The sequence below is a fragment of the Eretmochelys imbricata genome, chromosome 2, assembly GCF_965152235.1.
Source record: "Eretmochelys imbricata isolate rEreImb1 chromosome 2, rEreImb1.hap1, whole genome shotgun sequence".
Classification (NCBI taxonomy): domain Eukaryota; kingdom Metazoa; phylum Chordata; order Testudines; family Cheloniidae; genus Eretmochelys; species Eretmochelys imbricata.
The window spans coordinates 75,975,343-76,000,348 of NC_135573.1; the positions used below are offsets into that span (position 1 = coordinate 75,975,343).

At 40.5% G+C, this 25,006-nt stretch overlaps 1 protein-coding gene across 2 annotated transcripts in view; it reads left to right on the forward strand.

Annotated features, from left to right (window-relative positions):
• The window catches only part of LOC144260406 (ras-related protein Rab-10-like), a 52,145-nt gene that overhangs the window by 23,774 nt on the left and 3,365 nt on the right, over positions 1 to 25,006 (forward strand). The window contains exons 4-5 of one of the 2 annotated variants that reach the window (XM_077809025.1): positions 7,466 to 7,555; positions 17,730 to 17,831. In XM_077809025.1, the coding sequence (XP_077665151.1) occupies positions 7,466 to 7,555; positions 17,730 to 17,831 (192 nt within the window). The remainder of the gene's footprint in view (positions 1 to 7,465; positions 7,556 to 17,729; positions 17,832 to 25,006) is intronic. The other variant, XM_077809026.1, reaches the window with a different exon arrangement.

Genomic DNA, 25,006 nt, shown 5'->3' on the forward strand with positions numbered 1-25,006 from the left:
ATCCAGATCATCTGAACTTCACCCAGTACCAGGCACTCCACCATTCCTGAGTGAACTTGAGGAAGAGGATTTTGATGAAGACCTCGCCTCGGTCTCTCACGTGTCAGTTCAAGTTCTCCTCCTCACTCCTATGGAGGTCCCTTCCCAGAAGCCTCCATTGAAGCTGCAACTGTTCGCAGCCCATGATTACTACCAACGCCTCACTCGTATGAACACCCTTGGGTGCCGCGTCCTATGCCTTATTCACCTCCTCCCTGGCCATGTTGGAACCCCTGGGCAACTTGTCACCAAATTTTCCAGAGTGTCAAGTACCACCCACCATAGAAAGGAGCAACCTTCATCACCTACAGGAGGCTAGAGTTGTTGAAGGGATGTCTCCTATGACTAGTATCTCCTCTTCCCCTCAGGATGAAGCAGTCATGCCTCCTCCTCTATCCCTGGGGGTTGATTTTAAACATTTCCAGGACCTGGTCTACAGAGTCACAGACTCCCTACAGATTCCCCTCAAGGAGGTGACAGAGCCTTATCTTAAGCTGTTGAGCATCCTCCACTCACTGTCATCAGCCCCCATAGTCCTGCCTGTTAATGAAGCTCTGCTGGACCCAGTGAAGGTCATCCAGCACAATGCAACATCTATTCTGTCTACATGCAAAAGAGTGCATAAGAAGCATTACACCCTCGCAAAGGACTCAGAATTTTTATTTTCCCATCCCTCACCTAACTTCTTGGTAGTTGACACAGTGAGTGAACATGGTAGGCAGCACCATGCTAAAACCATGCCTCATGACAGAGACCACAAGTGTCTGGATCTACTGGGGAGGAAGTCTTATTCCTCAGCCTCCCTACGGTTTAGAATTGCCAATTATCAGGCATTGATGGCAAAGTACAACCAGATGAATTATATCAAGCTGAAGTCTTTCACAAACCTTTTGCCGACAGAACATGGAACCATTTAGGCAATTATTGTAGAGGGTCAGCTATTTGCCAGAGCAACCCAAAAGCCACCCTTGACACTGCTGCTACTACATCCCGTTCGATCACTACATTGGTGGTAATTAGAAGAGTTTCCTGGCTCCAACTCTCTAAATTCCCAAAAGAGGTCCACAGTACAGTAGAGGACTTTTGTTTTGATGGGTCTAAGTTGTTCGCAGATAGCACAGATGAATCTCTGTGAACATTGAAGGCCTATAGAGCTACCTTGCTTTCTCTTGGTATTTATATGCCCACCTAGAAGAGAGAACTCAGCAAGTCTCAGAGAGCCCAAAGATCCCTCCATGTCCAATTTCTTACTTCCCAGAGATCCTATGAGCCACACCAAAAGAGGCAGAGATCTCGGAGAAGGAAACAGTCCTCTTCTCAGCCTCCTGCCTCGCACCCATCCACTTCTAAGCAGCAATTTTGACAGGTTGGTTGAGGGCCTGAATTGTCATCCTTGTCCTCTTCAGCTGCACCCATTCACTAGCCTTCCTCTCTTCGGCGACCACGTTCACTACTTCAGGTGAGCCTGGGAGTCTATCACTACAGACAAATGGGTTTTGGAGATCATCTCCACAGACTACACCATCCACCTTTCTTCAGTTCCACCAGTGAACACCCCCTTCCCCATCCCTCTTCAGGGTCCCCTCTCACAAGAGCATGCTTTGTCAAGAAATAGACACTCTTACATTTGGAAGCTATAGAACCAGTCCCCATGCAGCACAGTGGAAAGAGATTTTATTCAAGATACTTCCTGGTACCAATAAAGAGTGGAAATTAGAGACCCACCCTAGACCTGAGACTACTCTGCACCTGTGTGAAGGCACAGAAGTTCAGATGGTGACATTTGCAGCGATTATTCCATCACTATAACAAGGGGATTGGTTCTCAGCCCTCGACCTTCAAGATGCATAATTCCACATCGCTATCCACCCATCCCACAAACAATTCCTCCGTTTTATGGTTGGCCAGGACTATTTTCAATACCAGGTGCTCCTCTTTGGCCTGTCATCTGCCCTAATGGTCTTTTTGAAGGTCACATCAGTAATAGCTGCACAGCTCTGCAGGAAAGGTATCTTAGTATTCCCCTACCTGGACAACTGGTTGCTGAAAGGCCACTCCTTGGAACTGATGTCTCGGGAAACTTCTGAGGCCATAGACCTCTTTTTCGAATTGGCCCTGCAACTGAACGTACAAAAATCCACCTTGATCCCTCTGCAAAACTTAGAATTCATAAGGACACATTTTGATTCAGTAACAGCAAGCACCTAACTTCCTCTACACAGGTTTGTGGCTCTTTCCAATATAGCAAACACAATTCAGCTCATCCCCCAAATCACAGTCAAGAACTGTGTTCAATTACTGGGACACATGACAGCCACCACCTTCATTACAGAATATGCCAGACTTCAAATGTGCTGCCTTAAAGGGTGGCTCAGAATTGTCTGTTCACCAACCAGCCACAATTTAAATATGCTTCTTTCCATACCTACCTCTGTAAAACAATCCCTCAACTGGTGGAAAGACTATCACAATGTGTGCACAAGAGTCTTATTTCCCCCAACAGTCATCATAATGACGGACACCTCTCTGCTAGGCTGGGGAGCGCATCTAGACACTTACATGATCCAGGGCAAGTGAACAACAACCTCCTGGATGCTAGACATCAAGCTCTTGGAACTCAGAGTGGTCAGATACGCCTGTCTCCAATTTCTACTGCTAATCAGGGGCAAACACACAAAGCTTATGACAGACAATATGTCATTCATGTTTTACATCAATTACCAAGGAGGGACAGGAATTGGAATTGGTGCATATGCAACCAGATCGCCAACACAGCAGTCTGTGTCCCGGGGGTTCAGAGCATCCTGCAGATGCACTCAGCCGACACTTCTCCAAAGACCACAGTTGGGAAGTAGACCTCCACATATTTAGTCAATGAGGCTCCCCTCAGGTAGACTTGTTCATCACAGAGTCAAACAAGAAATGCAACCACTCCTGCTTGATGGGTGGATTGAATCACCAATCCCTAGCCAAAGTTATGCTCAAAATAAAGGAAGACAGAGCCGGAGTCATCCTAATAGTTCTGGCCCTGGCCCAAACAAACATGGTTTCATTACCTGTTACAGCTGGCTGTTTGCTGTCCAATAACTCTTCATGCAGTTCTCCATCTTCTCTTCCAGGAGGGTGGGAAGATTTTTCATCCCAAACTCACGGTGCTTCATCTCAAAGTATGGTTGGTTGATGGCTCTCACGATTAGAGACAACCTGCTCAGGAGATGTAAAAGGAGAACTATTACACAACAAGAAACAGTCTATTTGGTACGTGTAGTCTCAAAAATGGACACAGTTTGCCAGCTGGCGTGACTGCCAACAGATTCCACCAATGACCATATCACTTCTGGATATACTGGAATACACCCTAACTCTGAAAACCTTGGGTCTATCAGTGAGCTTCCTAAGGGTCCACCTGGCAGCTGTCATGGCTTTCCAGGTTATTCCGTCTTTGCCCACCTGACCACAACGAGATTTCTCAGAGGGCTCTATCCACCGGTCCAGCCTACTTCAGTATGGGACCTCAACCTGGTCCTTAAATGCCTCACAAGATAGCCAGAGGTTTGAAGGGCGATCTGCTTACTGCTATATTTGTTAATGAAGATGGCATTCCTGTTAGCCATCACGTCAGCACTACGGGTTGGAGAAATAGTGGCCCTGGTGGCATTCTCCCCCTTCACGGGTGTACTTTAAAGACAAAGTCATACTGTGGCCCCACCCCAAATTCTTAGCTAAGGTTTTTTCTGAGTTCCATCTCAGTCAGCCCATTCACCTGCCTATCTTCCACCCCAAACCGCATCCATAGTGCCAGGAGGCACTGCTGCACACCCAGGATGTCCTGGCCTTCTATCTAGTAGACAGAACAAAGCCCTTCAGAAAGATCCACAAGTTATTTGTCTCGCTAGCAGAGGAGTCAAAAGGGTCATCAGTTTCTAGCCATAGGCCTTCTAAGTGGTTGTCAGGCTGCATTAACTCTTGTCACCAGTCTTGCAATATTCAGCCACTTTCGGATATACGCACTGATTCTACAACATCCATTGCGTCTTTTACGACCTTCCTCAAGAACATTCTGATTATCGAAATCTATAAAGCCGCTACTTGGGCATCTGTACGTTCGTTCACCAAACACTATGTGATAATTCATGACTCTACCTCTAATACTGTCTTTGGCTCAGCTGTACTTTCCTCTGTACAGGACTCGACTCCGAAGCCCCTCTGCCTTAAAGGGTACTGATTGGTAGTCACCTAGAGTGGACACCCATAGGGACACTACCTGACAAAGAAACGGTTACTCACCCTGCGCAGTAACTGTGGTTCTTCAAGATGTGTGTCACTATGGATGCTTCATTATCTGAGCTCCTTCCCCTCTGCTTTGGAGTTCTTTGCCATAGAGCTTCGTGGTAGAGAAGGAACTGAGGGCGGTTCGCCCACGCTGTGCTGTATAACAATGGCATAAGGCAGGAAACTGACTAACACACATGCACGGGCCAAACAGACACTGCTGTAAGAAATCTCCATTCAAAGTCACAGGAGAGCTCTAGCTCACCTAGAGTGGAGCACTTGTGGGACACACATCTTGAAGTACCACAGTTATTGCACAAGGTGAGTAACCATTTCTTTCGATTGATCCAAACTGAATTTTTTGTTTGTTTGTTGGTTCATTAACATTTTCATGGTCCTGATTTGGGATGGGAAACGTTTTCAAAATTTCAAAAAAAAAAAAATTCAGACTGCAAAAAACACTCCTTGCTCAGCCCTACTTGTGGCTGCAGTAGCTTCATCAGTGGCCGCTTTGGCAGTAGCACATTCACAGCTGCTAATTAGTTAGGGGTCCATTCTCCCCCCCTCCATCTCTCAAAAGTTAGGTACTTCTGGCTATGGGTTTTTCAGTCCAAAGGGGTATTCCTGGGTAACTGTCGGAAAGGCCATGAATATCCTGAATTTTAGGAAAAATCAGAGGGCCATATTCTGTGCAGGTATAAATCAGCATAGCACCACTGATGCTGATTTTCACTAGCTAAGGATCTGGCTACAGAGTCAGATTTCAGATTTCAGCCTTAGCAATTCGTAGTAATTTTCATTTCCAAAACTATCATCTACATAACCAACTTAAAAAAAAATGAAGGTAGAAATTCAGCTTAACATTTATTATGTATTTCCCTATCAGCTTTTTCAGACTTCAGAAAAGAGCTATGATATTTGCAAAGCGCTTTGAGATCCTTGGTAGAAAGATGCTATAAAAATGTAAGCTTATTATTAAATTAGCATGGAAATAATAGATTTCTGAAAGAGCCATTGTCTTAAGCCCTTTTAGGTAGAAAGAACATTTCTATGGCAAGACTAGTTATACTTTTTGTATGTACAGAAATTAATTCATTTCAATCATGAATACCATATTTTTACACACAAAGTATTAACATCTCCTTTTGACCTTTTACTTCAAAGTAAAGTCAAATGTCATTAAAAATTTTTAGATACATAAAGTCTCTCAAATAAAATAAATTGATTATGTGATGTGTTTAAATTGTCTATTTACTATATCCTATTTTAGGGACTGATGTGTGTAATTTTATGTAGGAGAACCATTGACCTTAATGAGTAAAGCTCCAGTGCATTCTGAAACATCCAGCATTTTGGTCTATTAATCCAGATTAGCTTGATTCATTATTTTAGATCTGTACTTTGTACTCTTATGATGATCTTACTTCATTTTAATACAACATTATCTTGAACATCATCTGCAGTTATGAAATGAGATTAGCTGACTCTAAAATGAGAGTGGATTAAAAAAATGAAATGGTGTACCCTAATAATAAATAATGGTGCCTCATACCATACTTTTCAAATGAGGCAACTTAGTTGTAAAAAGTGCAAGTAGACTAAAAATAATGATTCTGTGATCTTTTAATGAATAAAGATTCTCTTTCGCATTTCTCTGAAGGTGTGTGTGTTTTGGAGGAAAGGGTTGGCTGTATATGCCTTTTAGGACTTGTACACACTAGCTCTCACTTCGATATAACTTAAGTCACACCGAGGTGTGGAAAAGCCACCCCTCTGAGCAATGTAAGTTACACCCCCCTAAGCAGCGTTGTGGACAGTGCCATGTCGGTGGGAGAGCTCAGGGAGGTGGCGTAATTATGCCGATGGGAGAGCTCTCCCCCATCAGCATAGAGCGTCCGCACTAGCTGCGCTACAGCAGTGCAGCTGCATTGGTAGAGCTGTGCCGCTGTAGCGATTGTAGTGTAGACTAGCCCTTACAGTTTGTCGAAGATCTCAGGAGGGATGGGTCTACAATAGAGTGAAGTGTTTCTGTTTATCTATATACGCTAATCGTATTGGCTGTAGCAAAGCAAACTTCCCTAACTTTGACCTACTTGGGCCTCTAGAGATGGAAGGGCAACTCATTCTCCATGTCCGTTCATTCCCTGGCCTCTTTTGATACTGACAAGCATTTTACACAGTTGCAGTTGTGATGGTGGTGTTTTGTAATGTGGATGCCAGTGCACTAGGAGCTGGACTGAAGCCATCAATTCTCTTCATTCAGGTCACAAAAAGCGGTTTTAAATGTCTGGAAATATTACTTATTTCAGAACACGTGACAGTTGGCAAGTTTCAGTTCTGTTGCTGAACTTCTCGCTTCCCTTTTCACCGTTTCAGACATGCACAGTTATGATGGCCTGGCCTAAAATAATGATAATATAAGGTGTCAAAGTATGTAACTTTGCTGGATTATCAGGAAAACTGACTGTAGACAAAGGATAGTAGGCTTGATCTTGCTCCTTTGAGGTTGATGAGGTTTTGCTATTTACCTCAGTAAGAGTAGGATGAGGCTATAGTTGCTTTTCTTAGAAGGTTTTGGAATAATCTAACTTTTATCATGGTGCGGTTGGACATTTTGGGTGCAGTGCTACCATCTGACATATAAGAATGAAAGAGAGAGAGGGTACCAGGTGCCTCTTGTGTCACCCCCTGTGTTCAGGCAATATGACAGCTCTTTCCATAGTGCTCATGAGTGCTAGAAGGTAGACCTAATTAATATGCCAGCCCATGCATCACATTGCTCTAGGGGGGCTTGGTCTGGGAGTTGGGGGCATTTCCTGCCTCCCCAAATCATCAGCATCAAGCATTCATCAATAGATGGAGGCTATATACCTTGTATCTTTTCAAAGGATCAGCAAATTATACTCTACTCCATCACATGCTCACATTCTGCCACTGTGCATTACTCTTCATTATGATGTCCTGTCCTAGTCAGCGGGATCCCTTTAGCTCTCTAGGTAGTATCTCTACTTATCCTTGAAAAGGCCAGAGCAAAGATTAGTCCTTTATTTCAAAGAAATAAAATGCTGATGGTTAGAATAAAAAAAGGGGTGTGCATTTTGTTTTTTAAACTTCATGATACATGTTAATATTGTTTCTCTTCTTTTGTCATTAGAAAGCAGATGACGAGGTGGATATAGTGCTATTGGGTAACAAGTGTGATAAGGAGACAGAACGTGTAATTCCAAAGCATAGCGGGGAAAAGGTAGGCATTGATCACTGGTATTTTCTCCTAGCCCTGCAGAGTATTTTGGCATTTGAATGTGAACTCTGACCTTAAAAACTAAAATGTTCCTGAGTTCCAAATATTTTGTTATAAATTGCTACAAAAGAATACTTGTTTAATATAAGAGCAGAATATGGTAAATAACTTTACTAGTTGCTGTCTTTAGAACACTAATTATTATAAAAGTTTAACTTTAAAACATTTTTATTGCATACTTTCTAGCATAACACCTGAAAACTCTTTTATTTCAGAGTTAGACTAAAAATATTTTGGAGTCTGCATTTTCAGGTTATTGTTTTTAAGTGGGATGTTAAAATACAATACTTATTTTATTTCTCAACATTTTTCTAAAACATGCTATACCAGTAATCTTCCACAACAGTATCTATGACTCTTACATTGCTGACTTCCAGGCATGATTTTCATTGCCTTGTTCGCAAGACCACCAGCAACAGAAAGTCTGGAGTTGTGTTACTCTGTTGTACCCCTTTGAGTCTATGGAATTCTTATAAAAATATCACTTCCTTAGCAATATCGCTTGGTATCAATCAGTGAGAGGAAAAACAGGCCCAGCGACTGCCAATTTGGGTAAACAGAGGTCTTCCGGGGTACATGAACTCATCCACATATGCCTAGTTTTACAACAGGCTACATAAAAAGCACTAGCTAAGTCAGTAGAAAACTAAAATTTCATACAGACAATGACTTGTTTATACTGTTCTAAATACTATACACAGAAATGTAAGTACAATATTTGTATTCCAATTGATTTATTTTATAATTGTATGGTAAAAATGAGAAAGTAAGCAAACTTTTTCAGTAACAGTGTGCTTGTGACACTGTATTTTTCTGTTTTGATTTTTGTAAGCAAGTAGATTTTAAGTGAGATGAAACTTAGGAGTCTGATTTAGCTTGTATAGCCCCGAAAAGGGATACAATAGTCTGAACAGGCTGAGAGCCACTGCTATAGGTAGAGCCCTACCAAATTCGGAGCCATGAAAAACGTGTCACGGACCATGAAATCTGGTCTGCCACCATGAAATCTGGTCTTTTGTGTGCTTTTACGCTATACTATACAGATTTCATGGGGGAGACCAGCGTTTCTCAAATTGGGGGTCTTGACCTAAAAGGCAGTTGCAGGGGGGTTGCAAGATTATTTTAGGGGGGCCACGGCATTGCCACCCTTACTTCTGCACTGCCTTCAGAGCTGGGTGGCTGAAGAGTGGCAGTTGGTGGCTGGGCACCCAGCTCTAAAGGCGGCGCCCTGCCAGCAGCAGCGCAGAAGTAAGGATGGCAATACCATACCATGCCACCCTTACTTCTGCGCTGCTGCCTTCAGAGCTGGGCGGTCAGAGAGTGGCGGCTGCTGACTGAGGGCCCAGCTCTGCAGGCAGCAGCGTAGAAGGAAGGGTGGCAAAACTATACTATCTCATTCTTTCTTCTGCACTGCTGCTGGCAGTGGCTCTGCTTTCAGAGCTTGGCTCCCGGACAGCAGACTCTGCTCTCAAGTTGCCCAGCCCTGAGGGCAGCACCACCACCAGCAGAAGTAAGGGTAGCAGTACTGCAGCCCCCCCTTCCCCGAAACACACATAATAACCTTGCAAACCCCCCCCCCCCACACACACAACTCGTTTTTGGGTCAGGACCCCTATAATTACAACACTGAAATTTCAGATTTAAATAGCTGAAATCATGAAATTTACAATTTTAAAAATCCTATGACCATGACATTGACCAAAATGGACCATAAATTTGGTAGGGCCCTAGCTGTAGGCCAAGGAATCTCTCTGGCACCCTCTGCTGCTGTTTACATATATCACAGGCAGCCACTTAATATGCTGCTCTCTCTCATTGAGTATACAGCGCTGCCTACATAAGCAATCAAGTTTGTGGCCCACTATTTTGAGAGAGCAAGATTCAGGGTCTTTTCCATTGAGGACTCATGCTGTTGCATCTCTCTTCCTCCATCTGTTCACCGTTGCTTATCTTTGGCATCCTTCACAGTGGGACTGAATTCTCTTTTTATTGTTGTGGTTTTATCTTATATTTTGGGTTCTATCGTTCTTTGCACTTTTGGAAGTTGGACTGAGGAAGGTTCTAATTTATAAATAAATAGCACTCCAGCTATAATTAGCAATATGTTTATTCTGTGGCCATGGAATTTGCTGCATGTTTAATTTTGCTTCCAAATCTAGGTTTTCTGCAGTTTTTAGAGTTATTTCTAGTCCTCATCTTGTGAAAACATGAATGGAAATGTTGTCTTCCTGACTGTGCAGACAACCTGCAGCAATAACCCTAAGAGATGTACTAGCTGTTCCATTCATATCCATCAATTTTAACAATTAATTATAAAGAAGCTGTGCCAGATCCTCAGGTAGTGTAACATGACAAAGCTCCACTGAAGTCCATGGACCTGTGCATATTTATGTTAGCTGAGGATATGGCCAGAGAGTTTTGAATTTCAGCATTGTTAACCCTTTTGCTGCTGAACATTTTCTCAGACACATCCAAGTAAAGTACTTATCCCACATTACCAGATCACCTTCCATGCCTTCTTAGGTAGAGCTGATGCACAAAAATGTGGCCTTTTGACCAAAATGAGAATTTTCATAGAAAATTTTTGTTTTGTTGAATTTCTGAGGCTTTTTTTTAATGAAAAAAACCAGAACATTTTGGGTTTTCAAAAAATGAGAATGGGGGGCATTTTATTTTTCTCCTTTTTTTTTCTTCCATTTTTTACTTTCATCTTACTTTTCTAGTGGGGAGAAAAACCAACAATGTTTTCTTTCATCAAAAAACTGAACAGATTCTGAGAAAAATTTTAACCATGAACATTTTGAGGGTTTTTAAAAAAATTGTCATGAAATATAAATAGCATTTTTTTAACCGGTTTTGTTCTTAGATGCCCAAAGCCCCAGTTGCCAATACCTGCAGCATCTCCCTAACCATTTCTGAAGTGTGCCAACATACAAATCTGGAAGCACATGGAAAACTGAAAATGTCAGAACTGTGTACAATGTATTTAATATCAAAATTAATAATACAGGACTACTGTACTGTTTGCTTTATTTGCTTTCACATTTAGATAAACAAAACATGTATTTTTTAATTTAAATGGAGCTGCCTCAAAATTTCCATATTGATGTACTAGTGTGCCTCAGAAACCAAGATGCTTCAAAGTACACAAGTCCTTGGGTGTAGTTAAGATTGCATAATCATTTATCTTATAACCTCTGGGTGCAACTTGCTAGAAAGGGAGTGAGAATAGTGGAGCTGAGTGGGGGGTGGGGGGGTGGGGAGGGCATATAGGGAGAAGTATGCTGTACCTTTTAAAGAGCCATAGCAAATTACTCTTCTCCCATAACTGGGAGATCAGGGAGGCACATCCTGACATTGTGGCTATAACTCTCAGCATACACTGGCTTTTGCTGTTGAAAATTGTATGCATGCATAGGGTTTGTAATCAGCCTTTATCTCATTCATAAGGTGGACACTCTATCAGGCAGGTTGGGCACCTTATATGAGACAAGGTGTTTTGTTCGCATTTAACCAATTTTTTTCAGATTATGAAATTCTAAAGTAATAATAATAAATAATAATGTCACCCTGTGAACAGTATTGCAAGCTATATCTTTTACAGTGCACAGTTCCCTCATTAATTATACACCTTGAATTGGAAGATTTTCATGGACTTTGTCTAGCCTCTGCCGAGTAGTACAAGATGTTCTGTGTGTGTATTCACATATCGTTTTTCAACAAAATGATCATGTAACTGGAGTCTATTATAACGCATATGCACAAGGGGGCAGTGTTAAGGTTTCACAGACTGTTAAATATGGTATTTTCTGACTTCTGAATGCTTAACCATGCAACAATATATTTCTTTCAACAAATTTTTTTTTTAAACAAATCATTACCTCTTCACCAGCCAGTCTACTCCCTAGATTTCTCCTGTATTTTGAAGCACTCTTTGGTTATACTAAGTGTTTCTTTTTCTAATGTGATTTCAGAGCTCTAGAGAATCCTGAGTTCCATAAGCAAGGAAATAGCTAACACTGTCCACTCACTCCAATTTAAAAAAGTGTATATTAACAAAAAGAAAATCTTAGAATACCAACTCTGCCAATGAGTGATTCAGATTAATCTATTTCATACTACACTCAGAACTGCAAGCCACAAGAATTATTCCTTTGCAGAATCCCGCAGGGAGGATCTATGGATCCTGCAAGATTCTCCTGTATGTTGGCTCTTCCGGAAGGTACCTCAAAATTCTGGACACATTATCCAATTTTATAGTAGAACAACACAATTTCATTCAGATAATTTCTTATAAAACCCATGTGGTTTTGTAATTCTCTCACTTCTACTGCTCCAAAGATGACATTATGTCATACAACTTAATCTTGACAGTATCATAGAATATCAGGATTGGAAGGGACCTCAGGAGGTCATCTAGTCCAACCCGCTGCTCAAAGCAGGACCAATCCCCAATTTTTGCCCCAGATCCCTAAATGGCTCCCTCAAGGATTGAACTCACAACCCTGGGTTTAGCAGACCAATGCTCAAACCACTAAGTAGTTTATATTATAAGTAAGTTTCTTTTTTTGTGGTCATTCATTTTGACAGAAATTTTACCTTTTTAAAAAGCAAAACTAGTAACATTATCTCTCTTTCTCAAGAGTAAATAAAATCTTTCCCATAAATCAGTGGTTCCCAACCAGGGGAATGTAGAGGTTCCCAGGAGGAACATCAGCTCATCTACAGATTTGCCTAGATTTACAACAGGCTCTAGAGCCCTGCAGGGGGATGGCGATCCTGCAGAGCCCACTGCTATAATAACAGGAGCAGAATACAAATTTAACAAACCATGTGGGAGCGAATGCGAGTGGGTATTGCGGGACGGGAGCAGAATTTAAAAAATAGTCCTTCTGCTCCATAAACAATATGAACTCCCCAGCCAGCAGCCGCCACTCATCAACTGAAGACGACAGCGCCACCAGCAGCCGCAGCGCAGAATATGGGTGGAAATACTATATGATGCCACCCTCACTTCTGCACGGGTGCTGGTGGCGGCGCTGACTTCAGAACTGGGTGCCTGGCCAGCAGCCACTGAATGACAAGATTCACAAGTGAAAAGCAGGCTCAGGTATCACACTGAAATGTAAGTACAATATTTACATTCCAATTGATTTATTTTATAATTATATGGTAAAAATGAGAAAGTAAGCAATTTTTCAGAAATAGTGTGCTTTGACACGTCTGTATTTTTATGTCTGATTTTGTAAGCAAGTCATTTTTAAGTGAGATGAAACTTGGGATATGCAAGACAGAGCAGACTCTTGAAAGGTGTACAGTAGTCTGGAAAGGTTGAGAACCACTGCTCTAAATTGTTGGTTTTTTATTGTCTTCAATATCTTTATAATACATTGACCACAACTTTTTACACCAGTCCAAGCACAAAACACAGCAATTTTGCCTAATGCCAGAAAACTGTATCTTCTGGCATTTTCAAGCCTGACTTTTGAATTTTGGGGAAGGGTGAGCAGATTAGCATTTTTGCTTCCTGCACCCCAAAACATAATTTATTTTGTTTGTTTATTTTTAAGAAGAAATGTAATCTGAGTTGTAACTAGAATTGGTTGAAAAGCATACATAATTACTTTTGACAGTTGACATTTTTTTTTCCAACGGAGGTGCTTCCAAATGAGCTTGAGATCTGGGAGCCACTAAAGGTATGTCTACACTGCAATTAGACACCTGTAGCTGGCCAGTGCCAGCTGATTTGGGCTAAGGGGCTTGGGCTTAGCGGCTGGTTAATTGTGGTGTAGACGTTCGGGCTCAGGCTGCAGCCCACACTCTGGGACCCAGCCCACACTCTGGGACCCTCCCACTTTGCAGGATCCTAGAGCCCAGTGTCCAGTTTGAGCCCGAACGTCTACACCACAGTAAAACAGCCCCTTAGCCTGAGCCCCGAGAGCCCAAGTCAGCTGGCACGGGTCAGCCACAGGTTTTTAATTGCAGTGTAGGTATACTCTGAGCCTCACAGGATTTTGTGTACGCTGTAAACTTCATTGTTCTCTGTGAGTGGGATCCTGTCCCTAAGTTCCATGCATAGAAGGGAAGTCTGCACATGGACCCCCCTTTACTGCCTGGAAGGGAGAGGGGATAGACTCTTCCACTGCACTGTCCTTGCAGAGATTCCACTTCAGTCCCCCATTGGCTCCCTACAGTGGAAGGAAATGATCCAGCCCTTTGTCGTCTTCTCCAAATTTCCAATTGTATAAACCAGCAAGTCTAGGTCCTCAAAATAGCTGTGAATTCTGTCTTTTCCCCACACAAACAGTGATGGAGGGCATGTATCCGGGAAACCCACTGGAACGAAGGAGCATAAATAAATTCAGTAACCTAAAAACTGCGCTACCTTTTCCTTCTTCATTTTTTTAACCCTTTTTTTTTTTCTTTTCTCACATCTCCAACTCATTCCATCTATCTCCATACCCCTTTTTCCACATAAATGTTTGCTATGTAGTCTCATATTATCTGTTCCTTTTCTCTCCATGGAAAGGAGCATCTCCTTTCCTCTTACTTTGTCTTATTTCATTCCTACTTGTCCCATTCTCTATTACTCACTGCCACAAGGTAACTGGCCCCTTGAAGAGGAGTGGGGCCAGCCCCACCCGAGGCATAATTAATTAGCTACTTCCCAGCCTGAGAGGGTGGAACCTGGGGGTTAGGTAATAGTTTAACAGACACCCAGGCTTCATAAGAAGACTGAGAGAGATGGTTGGGTTGTGGAGCCATGGGGAGTGGGCAGATTCCTGTGGAAGTCCCTGAGCCAGGGTCTGCAGGAGGCTGAGTATTCCAAGGGAACAAAGTGGTCTGTACGAGAGCAAGGAAGGATGAAAGAAATAGAGTCCAGCATGGGCTAAGCATATTACTCCAGGGGAGCTAGCCTGGGGACTGTGTGCTCCATACCAGAGCCAGAAAGCCCAGGGGCTGGGAACAGGGCCCATAGGAAGGGCTGAGGAGAAGCCCCTGAAGGACAGAAGGACATTTTTGTTTGTTGGGACTTTTTAGTTTTACTTTCCTAGAAGGGTTTAAGGGTGATTGTGACTTGACTGGAGGGCTGAGCCACATCTCAGGATTGACTAGTGTGCAGACAGCTGAGGAGACTCATTTCAGGGTTCGGAAACTGGGGCTGGAAGTGCCTGTAGCACCATGCTTGGCCAGCAGGGGCTGCTACACTGTGACACTCGCCATCTTTCTCTCTCCGATGTTAAAATGTCTCTCTGTCCCTTTACTCCCCTTCTTGTATCTTTTTATATTCTGTTGTCCCATCATGGTTCTTCACATCTTTGTCTCATCCCTCTGAAACTCTTCCCCATAATGGTTCCTTTCTCCCTCTCCCCTTCATTGTTTCATCCTTTTCCTACCTCCAAGTGGGGTTTTTGCTTCTAGTTTGACGACCTAGAACCCTTTCCTCTTTATTACATTTTATTTCTTCTCTCCCTAAAGGACTTCCTGCTGTTGAGGTGGAAGGAACTTAGATTCTCTCTTTTTCTGCCCTCCATCGACCAACTGTCTGCAGCTCTTCTTCTATGCGCTACACCTCCCTTTGGGGAGAGGCTGCCCTGGCAACTTGAAGTAGGCACTGGCTTTGCTGCAGGTGATGGGAATGGATGGAAGCCTGCAGGGTTCCTAGCACTTGTATCCTAAAACTTAGGAGCATGGTTATAGAAGAGGACTGTAAATAGTTGATGATTTTAAAGAAAAACTATAGTTCTGTAACTGGTTTATATGTTGAAGGGTTGCTCCCTGATGGAAAATGCTAATAATTTGTTTTTAAAAAAGAAAGCTACAGTCACTTGAAAAACTCCAGCTCCCTAAGCCAAGTGGGAGTGTTGGACTCCCAGACCCACAAAATTAATATTATATTTTTGTCACATCACAGTTATCAAATTGGTTCCAGCATGCTAACACCCTTATGCCCACATGAGTGGAAATTGAATAGATATTAATGCATCTAGCTCCTCCTGCTGGTTTGCTTGGTTCCTCTTTTTTTCCAGTGGAGAAAAATAAGGTGCCTATAGCGGTGGCTGTGTGAAGGATCTGTGATATCCTAATGAAGAGGTACCAATTTCAGCCTCACCATCATGCAAAAACACCTATCTGGGGTAACAGAGACTTGCAAATCGGATAAAAAACATGTAATTTGGAAAAACTGGCTGAGCTAGGGCATCATATAGATTTTCCCATTAGTCAAGGATGAGGACTTTGTCTCTTTTCTAACACTAAAGTAACAATATCTTAGCAGAGTGGCAGTACTTACAGGTAAAACATTGTTAACTTACCAATTTGATCCAGACACCCTGTGACTGCCAGAGGCCCCAGAGCTACTGGGGAGCTTCGAAATTCTTCGTAAACTCCCCAGTCCCATGTCCATTATGTATGCTTTACTAACAAAAAGGAACTCCATTGGTCTGGAGTTCTTTGTAAAAGCATGGGTAGGGGATATATCACAGCACTTAAAAGACCACCACTGGCAGCGCATATTACGGAATCTTAAAAATGCTTCCCTGGATTTCAGGCCATGCCTGATACAGCAAAAGATTCTATTCAGAATGTTTTGGGAGTCACAGAAGTTGTGCTTTGTCCTTCGATGTTCGTTGGTGCTGTAATAAAGAAGGAGGAACCCTGATGCATATGCTATGGTACTGTCCATCAGTCAGGCAGCTATGGAAAAAGGTATGCACATGAGTGAGAATAGGGCTTGGCCTCAGCAATCAAACCTGAGCTGAAAATTATTTCCTAGGTTATGTACCTGGATTTAACTCCACCACAAAGATTTTGGTTCTTGAGGCCACAGTGATTACCAAGTGCATGAATTTTAAAAAATGGAGGAGTAGGGCTATGCCCAGAATAGAGCAGTGGTATTCAGACCTGTCTGAGTTAGCAGCAAAAGAAAGAATAGGTTTTCGATGTATAGAGCAGTTATATGAATTTGAAGAAATTTGGACCCCATTTATTGATACATTTGAATAAAGAATGTTGAGATGGCTCAAATAATTCCAGACTTCCATTCCATCTGACCTCTCTACTTTTCCCCTCTCAATGCCTGCCACTTTCCCCATACCCAGCTTCCCTTTTTCCTATTTGTGTTTTTTTTTATTATTATTATTGTTACCCCCAGCCTAACATGTTTTGCTTGTGTAATATTGTCTGATTGTGTATTGTTTGGTCTTGTAGCTTTGACAAGTTGCAAAGTTGAATAATTGTTAAATTGTATTGAATAGCTTGTGAAATGTGCAATATTTGTTAACATAAAAGCTGTAAGTCATTTTACCTTTTTGTATTTTTATTGTTTTTTTTTATGAAAATTAATTAAAAAATTAATCTTAAGGGAGAAAACTGAGATTATGCAAGACACTAACTGGGTCCCCAAAATTAGGGATATACGAAGTTCAAGTGCTTCATATAACCCAGACCTGTGCAATTTACGCTCCGTGGGTCTGATCCGGTGGGATTTAGATGAGGCCCCATATCCCTATGCTGCAAATACAGATAAATATTTTTTTTTAAATTGCACAAGACATAAACATATTATCCATTAACCTCAATGTTACTCTTTTCGGTATTGTATTATCATTTAGACTGTAATGTCTGTGTTTATATTTGATCATTTATTTCTATAATCTAGAACTGGGTTCATTTTTACATCCTCATTTTCATATCTGTAGATTTTGCCAGATTTGAAACTATACTTTTTTCAATCCAAATCTTCCTTCTCTATATTTTAAAAAGTTTCATTTAAACACACTTGTTGTATACAGTCCATTCTCAATGAACAATTGGAAGAGGCCCATTACTCTTTTATCTTTTAATTTGTGTATGAAGACACATGTCAGAAAAAGCATCACTGCAAGTCCAAAAAAGTATTAGAATGTTTTAAGAGTTCCTGAAATTAGTAAATTGAAGATGTATATGCAATTATCAAATCACGTTCACTAAATTTATGAATTTATCTTTATTATTTATTATTAATTCAATCTAAGTTTACTTGTATTCAAAAGTTGCTTTATCAAATATTTTGTTTTTATAAATAGTATTGTACATATGAATATATGTCATTCCCTTGCCTTTATTTGTTTTTCAGCTTGCATGGGAATATGGTGTACCTTTTTTTGAAACCAGTGCTACAGATAACATAAATATTGAAGATGCCTTTTCAGTATTGGTCAAAGAAATAATGAACAAGGTAGGTTCCTTTTTTGGGGGAGGAGGCAATGCAATAAAACTTCTTTGGGACAAATCCTGTGGACAGAGGAAGTGCTGCAGAAGACCTTTAACACAGCAGAACCAGTTTGGTGAGCCTCTCTACAGGGGAATATATGCCACCTGTATACCATGGAGCTGTGCCCTGTGGATGTGCCTTGTACTCTAGCACACGGAAGTTTTGGGCGTAGGGAAGTCATGGGTTGGGAAAGAGGTGGGGCTGGCGGATGTGCAGCTTTGCGGCTTCACCAGCCACAGGCACTTCTCCATAGGGGAAGGTACAGCAGCCATAGAGTTCCACTGCCCCTCCGTGACTTGGGCCAGGGGGTATAGAAGCTGTAGAAGGAGTTGGCCCTTTATGTTCAATTAGCAAATGTCTGATCCACAATTTATAACACATATGTGCAAATGATTTACATTGGTATTGCTAAATAGAGAGGAAAATGAACTCCTCTTTTGAAATTGCTAGGACTTAAAGGATTTCTGAGTTAATTAGCAGTGGATTGCTGCTGTCAGAATCAGTCTCTCAGCCTGAAGGGTGTGGCAGTGTAAAGGTACTTACTACTGCATGATGGAGTCTCCCTAGAGCAATAATTACAATACACTGAATTATTAATTAGCTAAGACAATATTTTCCATCAAGAGATTTATTTTTAGATAGCAGAATATTGCTTTAGATATTAATGGATATTCCTCTTAAATGTATTATTATTGTCATCCATCACCAACATTAGTTATACAAAACTAGGCTTCAGTTCAGAATAGTCTTGAAGTCATAATGAAGATAAATGAACAAAATTACCGACAAAGTTGAAAGTTCCAGAGTTTTGATTAAATGGCCATACGGGGTGGTGGTCTGTTAATTCAGGTGGACTATATGGGTTCAAAGATTCAAAGGTGTTAACATAACCCAGTCAGTGTCCAACATTACACAGTTTCAGAAAGGTTTGAGGATTGGTATACAGAGACCTCAGCCTGCTTAGTACTGTGGTGTAAACAGCATTAAAAATCCTTTCAACCATTTATTAAAAATACAGAAAAAAAGAAGGAAAAGCTGTTAAAGTATTTGAAATGTAAAGTAGTAAATAAGGCTTTCATTTTAACAACATCCCTTGTTCCCTTTCCCTTTAGCTGGAAAGAATTGTTGGACAGTCTCTTGTGTGATATTAAAGATGGTAATAATTATCCTTTGGGGAAAAGAAAAGAAGTTAGTAGAGTTGGGCTGGAACTGTTGCTGCTGATGTTAAAGTCTCATTTCTAGAAAACAAAACAAGACTCACACAAAAGGAGAGAGAAGAGAACAGCAAATATAAAAAAATGACACTTCTGCCTCTGGTATTAACTTTTACTTGCAACCTCGCTGCTGGAAACACATAGTGTACCAGAATATGCAGTCTTGGCTGGCTAAGCCAGGCTCTTATCAAACAGAAGGCAAAAGGAGAGAACTTGGAAAGAAGAAAAATCAGGTGGGGAAGGAAAGGGACACATGTTGTGGGGGTGGGGGAAGAGAGAGAGAGAGAGAGAGAATCTCACATCCCAGGTGGTGCGTGGGATTCAGCTGCAGCTGGTAGAGATGGAAATATCATCTGGGTCCCCTTCTCTGGCCCAGGCTGGACAGAACAGTTGTTGGGATCAGGATGACGAAGGCCCGGGGTCCCAGGAGATAGTGGGGGTGGCAGCCATGATAGTGAAGTTTGCTGCAGTAGCCAGAGTTCCTCCCGAAGTGTGGTTTTTTGTTTTGTTTTTTTAAAAGGATCCTAAAAGGGAGTGATAGATGGAATAGCCCATCTGTTCATTATTTTATCTACCAATTAGGTCTAATTTCTGAAACACCAATTTTAGTTCATTTATTTCCATTCTCTCCTTTTGTTTACCAGTCACAATCTTAATAGAGTCCTTGAATCATCAGTAGGACTTTTTGTTTGTACTAATTCAGTCTTTCTGTCTCATTTTTGTACCTCTTTCAGTCAGCATTTGTTGTTGTAGATTATTTTGACATTCCATGAACTTTCACTCACTTTTTACAGTTGCGCTCACAAGTAGGGTAAATTCATAGACCTAATTATCACAATAGTGGTGAAAGTAATCAGCTCCGAGTCAGACTGCTTCTAAATCAAGGACCAATACTATCAAATAAAAGTACTAAGCTTGGTTATTTCTCAGAAAAAAAATATTTAGGTGGATTGATTTCCATTATTATGAAAATCCAGCTCAATAGCCTTATTACTGTTTAAAAAAAGAAATCACATCAGAAGCACTAACAATAGGCCTCTTAAGATTTGGCAGTGTGTCTCAAATAGGTTTACTTTAATTTCTTTTGTAACCAAGGAATTTACTGCATGTACTTGAAACACAAAAGGATATTGTTGTTTTAATGTAATAAGCATGTTTGCTGTTGCTGAGACATCTGAAGTTCAAATTACAGGTAAGCAATAACAGTTGTGAAGATTCACTAGGAAAATTTATATATCAATACTAAACATATTGAGGATTAAGGGGAACAGTTTTTTATTTCTAGAAACCTTTATTCAAATGCATCTTTGGTTATAAGTGAAATGATTTTGATAGTCTCAGATTAATCCAGGGTTCTTGTCTGTGCTGCAAAAGAAACACATAAATTAGCTAAACTAGTCATTAGCTTTAAAAGAAGCACAAATCCAGCATGGAAAAGGGTAGGGAAACTGAGGACAATATGCGGAGTTGTTTGAAGAAGATGGCTCATCTCCTGTTCACAGTTAACCTATCATCATGCTACTTTACTTTCATTAGCACTTAAATATATTCCAGCATTATTAGTTTTGTGTGTAATTAAATCAGACTGTGATGATAATTTCAAGCCCATGAGACAAAAAGATTTAGATATTGATTCAGTGGACCAATGCCTTTTTAATTTACATTACAAAGGAATGATACTGGCTAGTCTTCTGTATGTTCTCCAGCATGAGGTGTGCAGCTTTTGTATTTTGTTTCAACTGGGCAGCATACAGAAAAAGCCTTGTATGTTTTCTTTGTTGGCAAGGGGAGAATCCTTTAGGCTTTGCTCAAGCACCCAAAGGACTTGAAGAGTGTGAAAGTGCTATAGTATCACTGACAGAAAGGGAATGAAACACAAAGATCCTGTTTGAGTAGCCAGTATCTTTTATAAATAAAGAATAATAAGGTTTGTTAGAATTACAGTGTCTCCGGAATGATCTTTAAAGTAAGCAGGAAAAACTGCAAAATAATTAATAACTATAAATACAACTAGCTGCAAAGACAAATATGAGCTTAATATATATTTCTACGTAATGTGTATTCTGTAGGACCTGAATGTCATTACACGTTGCAGCCAAGTCTCTCAACTATAAAGTTACATGCATTTAATGTTGTTCTAAGTGTGACTTTAATATATTCACTTATCTTAGTAGATGCTTATTTTCTATACTGTAGACATGCTGACAGAGGTCTTAGCATGTTGAGAAAGCTGTATGTCAAACAACATCCATTGACTAGAGGTGTGTAAACTTATAAATTTCCACTTTGTGTGTGTGCTTGTGCAAAATGTTTTCATGAGAATTTGCCAGTGGTAAAATTTCATCTTTTCTGGAGATGCTTGAAGTCTCTGATGGGTTAGCGGGTGCTTCTGTAACATTTATTTTGGTCAGTGGTTTACCGTCTTCCAGTTAAATTTGTTTTGTTGATTTCAAATAAGGTTCTTCCTCACCTGAATTTTATTTAGTTTTCCCATTGGACTGGTAAGGCAGAGTTTATCATAAAAACAAAAATCTGCCTTGTGGTTTCACCAAAATTTTCATGTACAGCAAAATAATTGGCTTGTTCACAAAACAGTGAAATCGGGATGTATTGCTTGAATTTTAACCTCCCTAACTCTATGATGGAGAAGTGAATGTAGTCAGCAATGTGACCAGCAACTGTGAAAAATGATGCCATGCTGTAATCCTTGCATCAGGGACAGTGGTACATCTATTTTACAATAATAAAACATTTATTTACCCATCATAAAATAAGGGAAAGCCCCACACAATCTTCTGGTCCAAAATCGTTCCTCAAGGCACAGGTCTCTGACTTCCCTTCCCTTGGCCAGTTTGCCTCTCTGTCATTGATCTTCCTATCCCAGGATCCACACAGGAGGAGGGGATGAGGACTAGATGCACCTATGCTGGATATAGATAGGCCAGGGAAAGCATATTATCTCACACTAATCCCACAGAGGAAATCCCCTTTAAGGAGTTCCCTGTGGAAGCCATTAGGGCCAGGTTGCCAGGAAGAAGCTGAGTTCTGTTAAGAGCTGATGTAAAAAGCTGCAGAGAGAAATATATTTGCAGGTTCACAGCAACAACTTTTATTGGTCCTACAAAACCCAGGAATTTTGCTAAATATTCTTGAGCACCATCTACTGGCACTTTATTAACTAAATATATATTCTCTTCCTGCAGCCGGAATGCTGGGGACCTATAATTTGTGCACAGACTTACCACTTCCTGGAACTTTGTAAAATTAGAGCAATTTGTGGTTTGAAGGGCTCTAAGGTTGGAGGAAACGCTGAAATGTGTTAAAACACATTGTACATTTGTTTTTCAAAATTATTCTCACTACACTTGCTAATATAAAAGAGTGGGCCTCATACTTTAAACCATGGCAGCAAGTTACCCAATGTCAGACTCTGCTACATCTTCATTTTGTGTTGTATTTTTATAGTGGGCTTGAAGCATATTTTTTGTGCTCTGTGGGATCAGATAGTTCAAACAACATTATATAGACTTTTAAGTTGTGTGCAAGTTGGGAAAATCATTTTACAGTAGGGACTCAATCTTGCAGCTCTCACATGAATTGTCTTATTAAGGTTAACTGATCACCTGAACTTATTACAACTACACGTGAGTAACAGAGGCAGGCCATAATTTTGACAATGATAATACGTGTTTTTTGTTCAATCCAAACAGCTATTAAGTGACTTTATATTATTGAAAAAAATCTTCAGTATGAATTAAGCCCAAATACAAATGTCAGAAACATTATCAGGTATTCTGAAAGTTTGCAGAGGCATGTTTACAAATAACAGTATTTAATTTATTCAGAATTCTTCAGATTTGCTTAAACCTGCTCATTAGAAGATGACAGCTGTTTAATAACATTGCTCATGGTTACCAAATGACCCATCCTGCAATCAAGAGTCACACTTTAAACAAAAACAGAAAAAAATACAGTTAGCATTTAGATTTATGCATACTGTCATATGTTGCTCAGTTTAATGGCTGAAGATCAGTCCTCCTCCCAAATCGCTTTTGACAAGAATATTATAGCCTCTATTATTATAGAATATTAAGTCTTGTCTTTGTGAATTCTTGGTTATGACATCATATTAACTAGAGGGAGGAGGAAAGAAACTATGCTTAAACTCCCCTTTCCCCCAAATCAGCAAAATAAATACCAGGAGCAATTGCCATTCTCTGAAGAATACAACAAAACCATAGAAAACAATGTTCTTCACTCCCCCCAAAAAACTGATAGTAGATATACAGAGTGTGCTCACAGCTGCAAATGTGGTCATTGGGAGCTCTGCTATGAACATACATGAAGTGCTATTAAATGCCAAGTACTCTGAAAAATCAGACCCTGGGCTTCTCAAATTATCAGACTCAGTTGATAATTTGATTGTTTTTGCTTTAATCATGTACATCAGTTCCCCATGTGTAAAATGGGGATAATAATATCTCCTCAGAGGGGTATTGTGAGGGTTAATGAATTTATGTTTGTAAAGATCTCAGATACTACAATGACAGCGTCTAGAAAAGCCCATGAAGAAATTAATGATTCTGCCTCCAGTACGGGATTTGGATGGTATGAAGTATCTAATTTATGGGTCCACATATTAAATGTAAAAAGAAAAGTCAACTGGCACTCTTTCAGTGAGCCCTGCCCTGTACACTGAATGTGACCGAAGGTCTTGTGGGAAAAATAGTATGTGATCCTAGAAATCTGTTGGCCGTGGAAAAATGCGGAATTCCTGTTTTTACAGAGAATCCTTTGTTTTTTCATTTTGTGAAAAAAAAAAAACAATAGTAGAACCCTGTTTATCCGAGCCCCCATTAGCTGGGTCTCCATGTTAACTGAACCAGGGCTGACAGCCCGAACTCCACCGCCCAAGATAAAAGTATCTGGCATATGTAAGAAATACAAATTGCAGTTCTGTTAATTATATTTTATTATTATAATGATTGATGGCACTGGTAGGCTTCAAACTTGCTTAAAAATTGTAGATATATCAATAAAACGTGTTCAACTAATACCTATATAGTGGCTAGGGAAAGTAAAATTCAGTGTTTCATTTTAAATGTGGAAAAACAGATTTTTATGTTTTTTATCAGAGAATTTGGGGCTTTTTATCATGGAAAACTAGGATCCCTGGTGATCAGGTAGCTAAAGACTATCATAATGCATACATACAAGGGAGCTGCATTAAGGTTGCAAAAACAACCTTCATTCTGGTATTTCGTAATTATTGAGTGCTTGACTTTGCAATCTTAACATTCTTTTAATGTTGGAGTTTTTTATGTAATTTCCTATGTTTTTAAAAAAACTTAAAAATTGAAAAAACTAAATTTCCATCATGTGGATCCATATTGATCCTGCATATGGGTCTTCTGCAGGGTTGGGATGCTTACATATGGCACAGTCCTACCAGTTATCTTTTGAGTTAACTGAATAACTAGTAGCAGTACAAGGCAGTTATCTTCTATGAGGACCTGCCCTAGAAAGAGATGAAGACACACGTTGCTTGTGGGTTTTACAGCTGTTAACTGTGAATAGAATGTCGAGACTCAGAAATAATGGATTCAGTTCCAGGTTCTGTAGGGGAGTGTTTTCTAGTGGTTATAAACATTTGTTCCTCCAGCCTTTCCCTGTCCACTTCTACTCCTAACCCATTCCCCTGCTGCCATATTCAGCTCTTGCTGATTCCAACTCCTGTCCCACCCTGCTGAACCATTTTAGCTGAAACTTTAAAAAACCCAAAACCATAAGGCAAATATCCAACATTTAATTTCTTATGCCCTTTGAAATCTAAGTTCATACTCCCTATAGTCTCCCAGTCATGCCTATAATTGTTCTGCGTTGTGCAGGACATTTTTTTCAGTCGTTTTCTGGCCCAGGTCCATG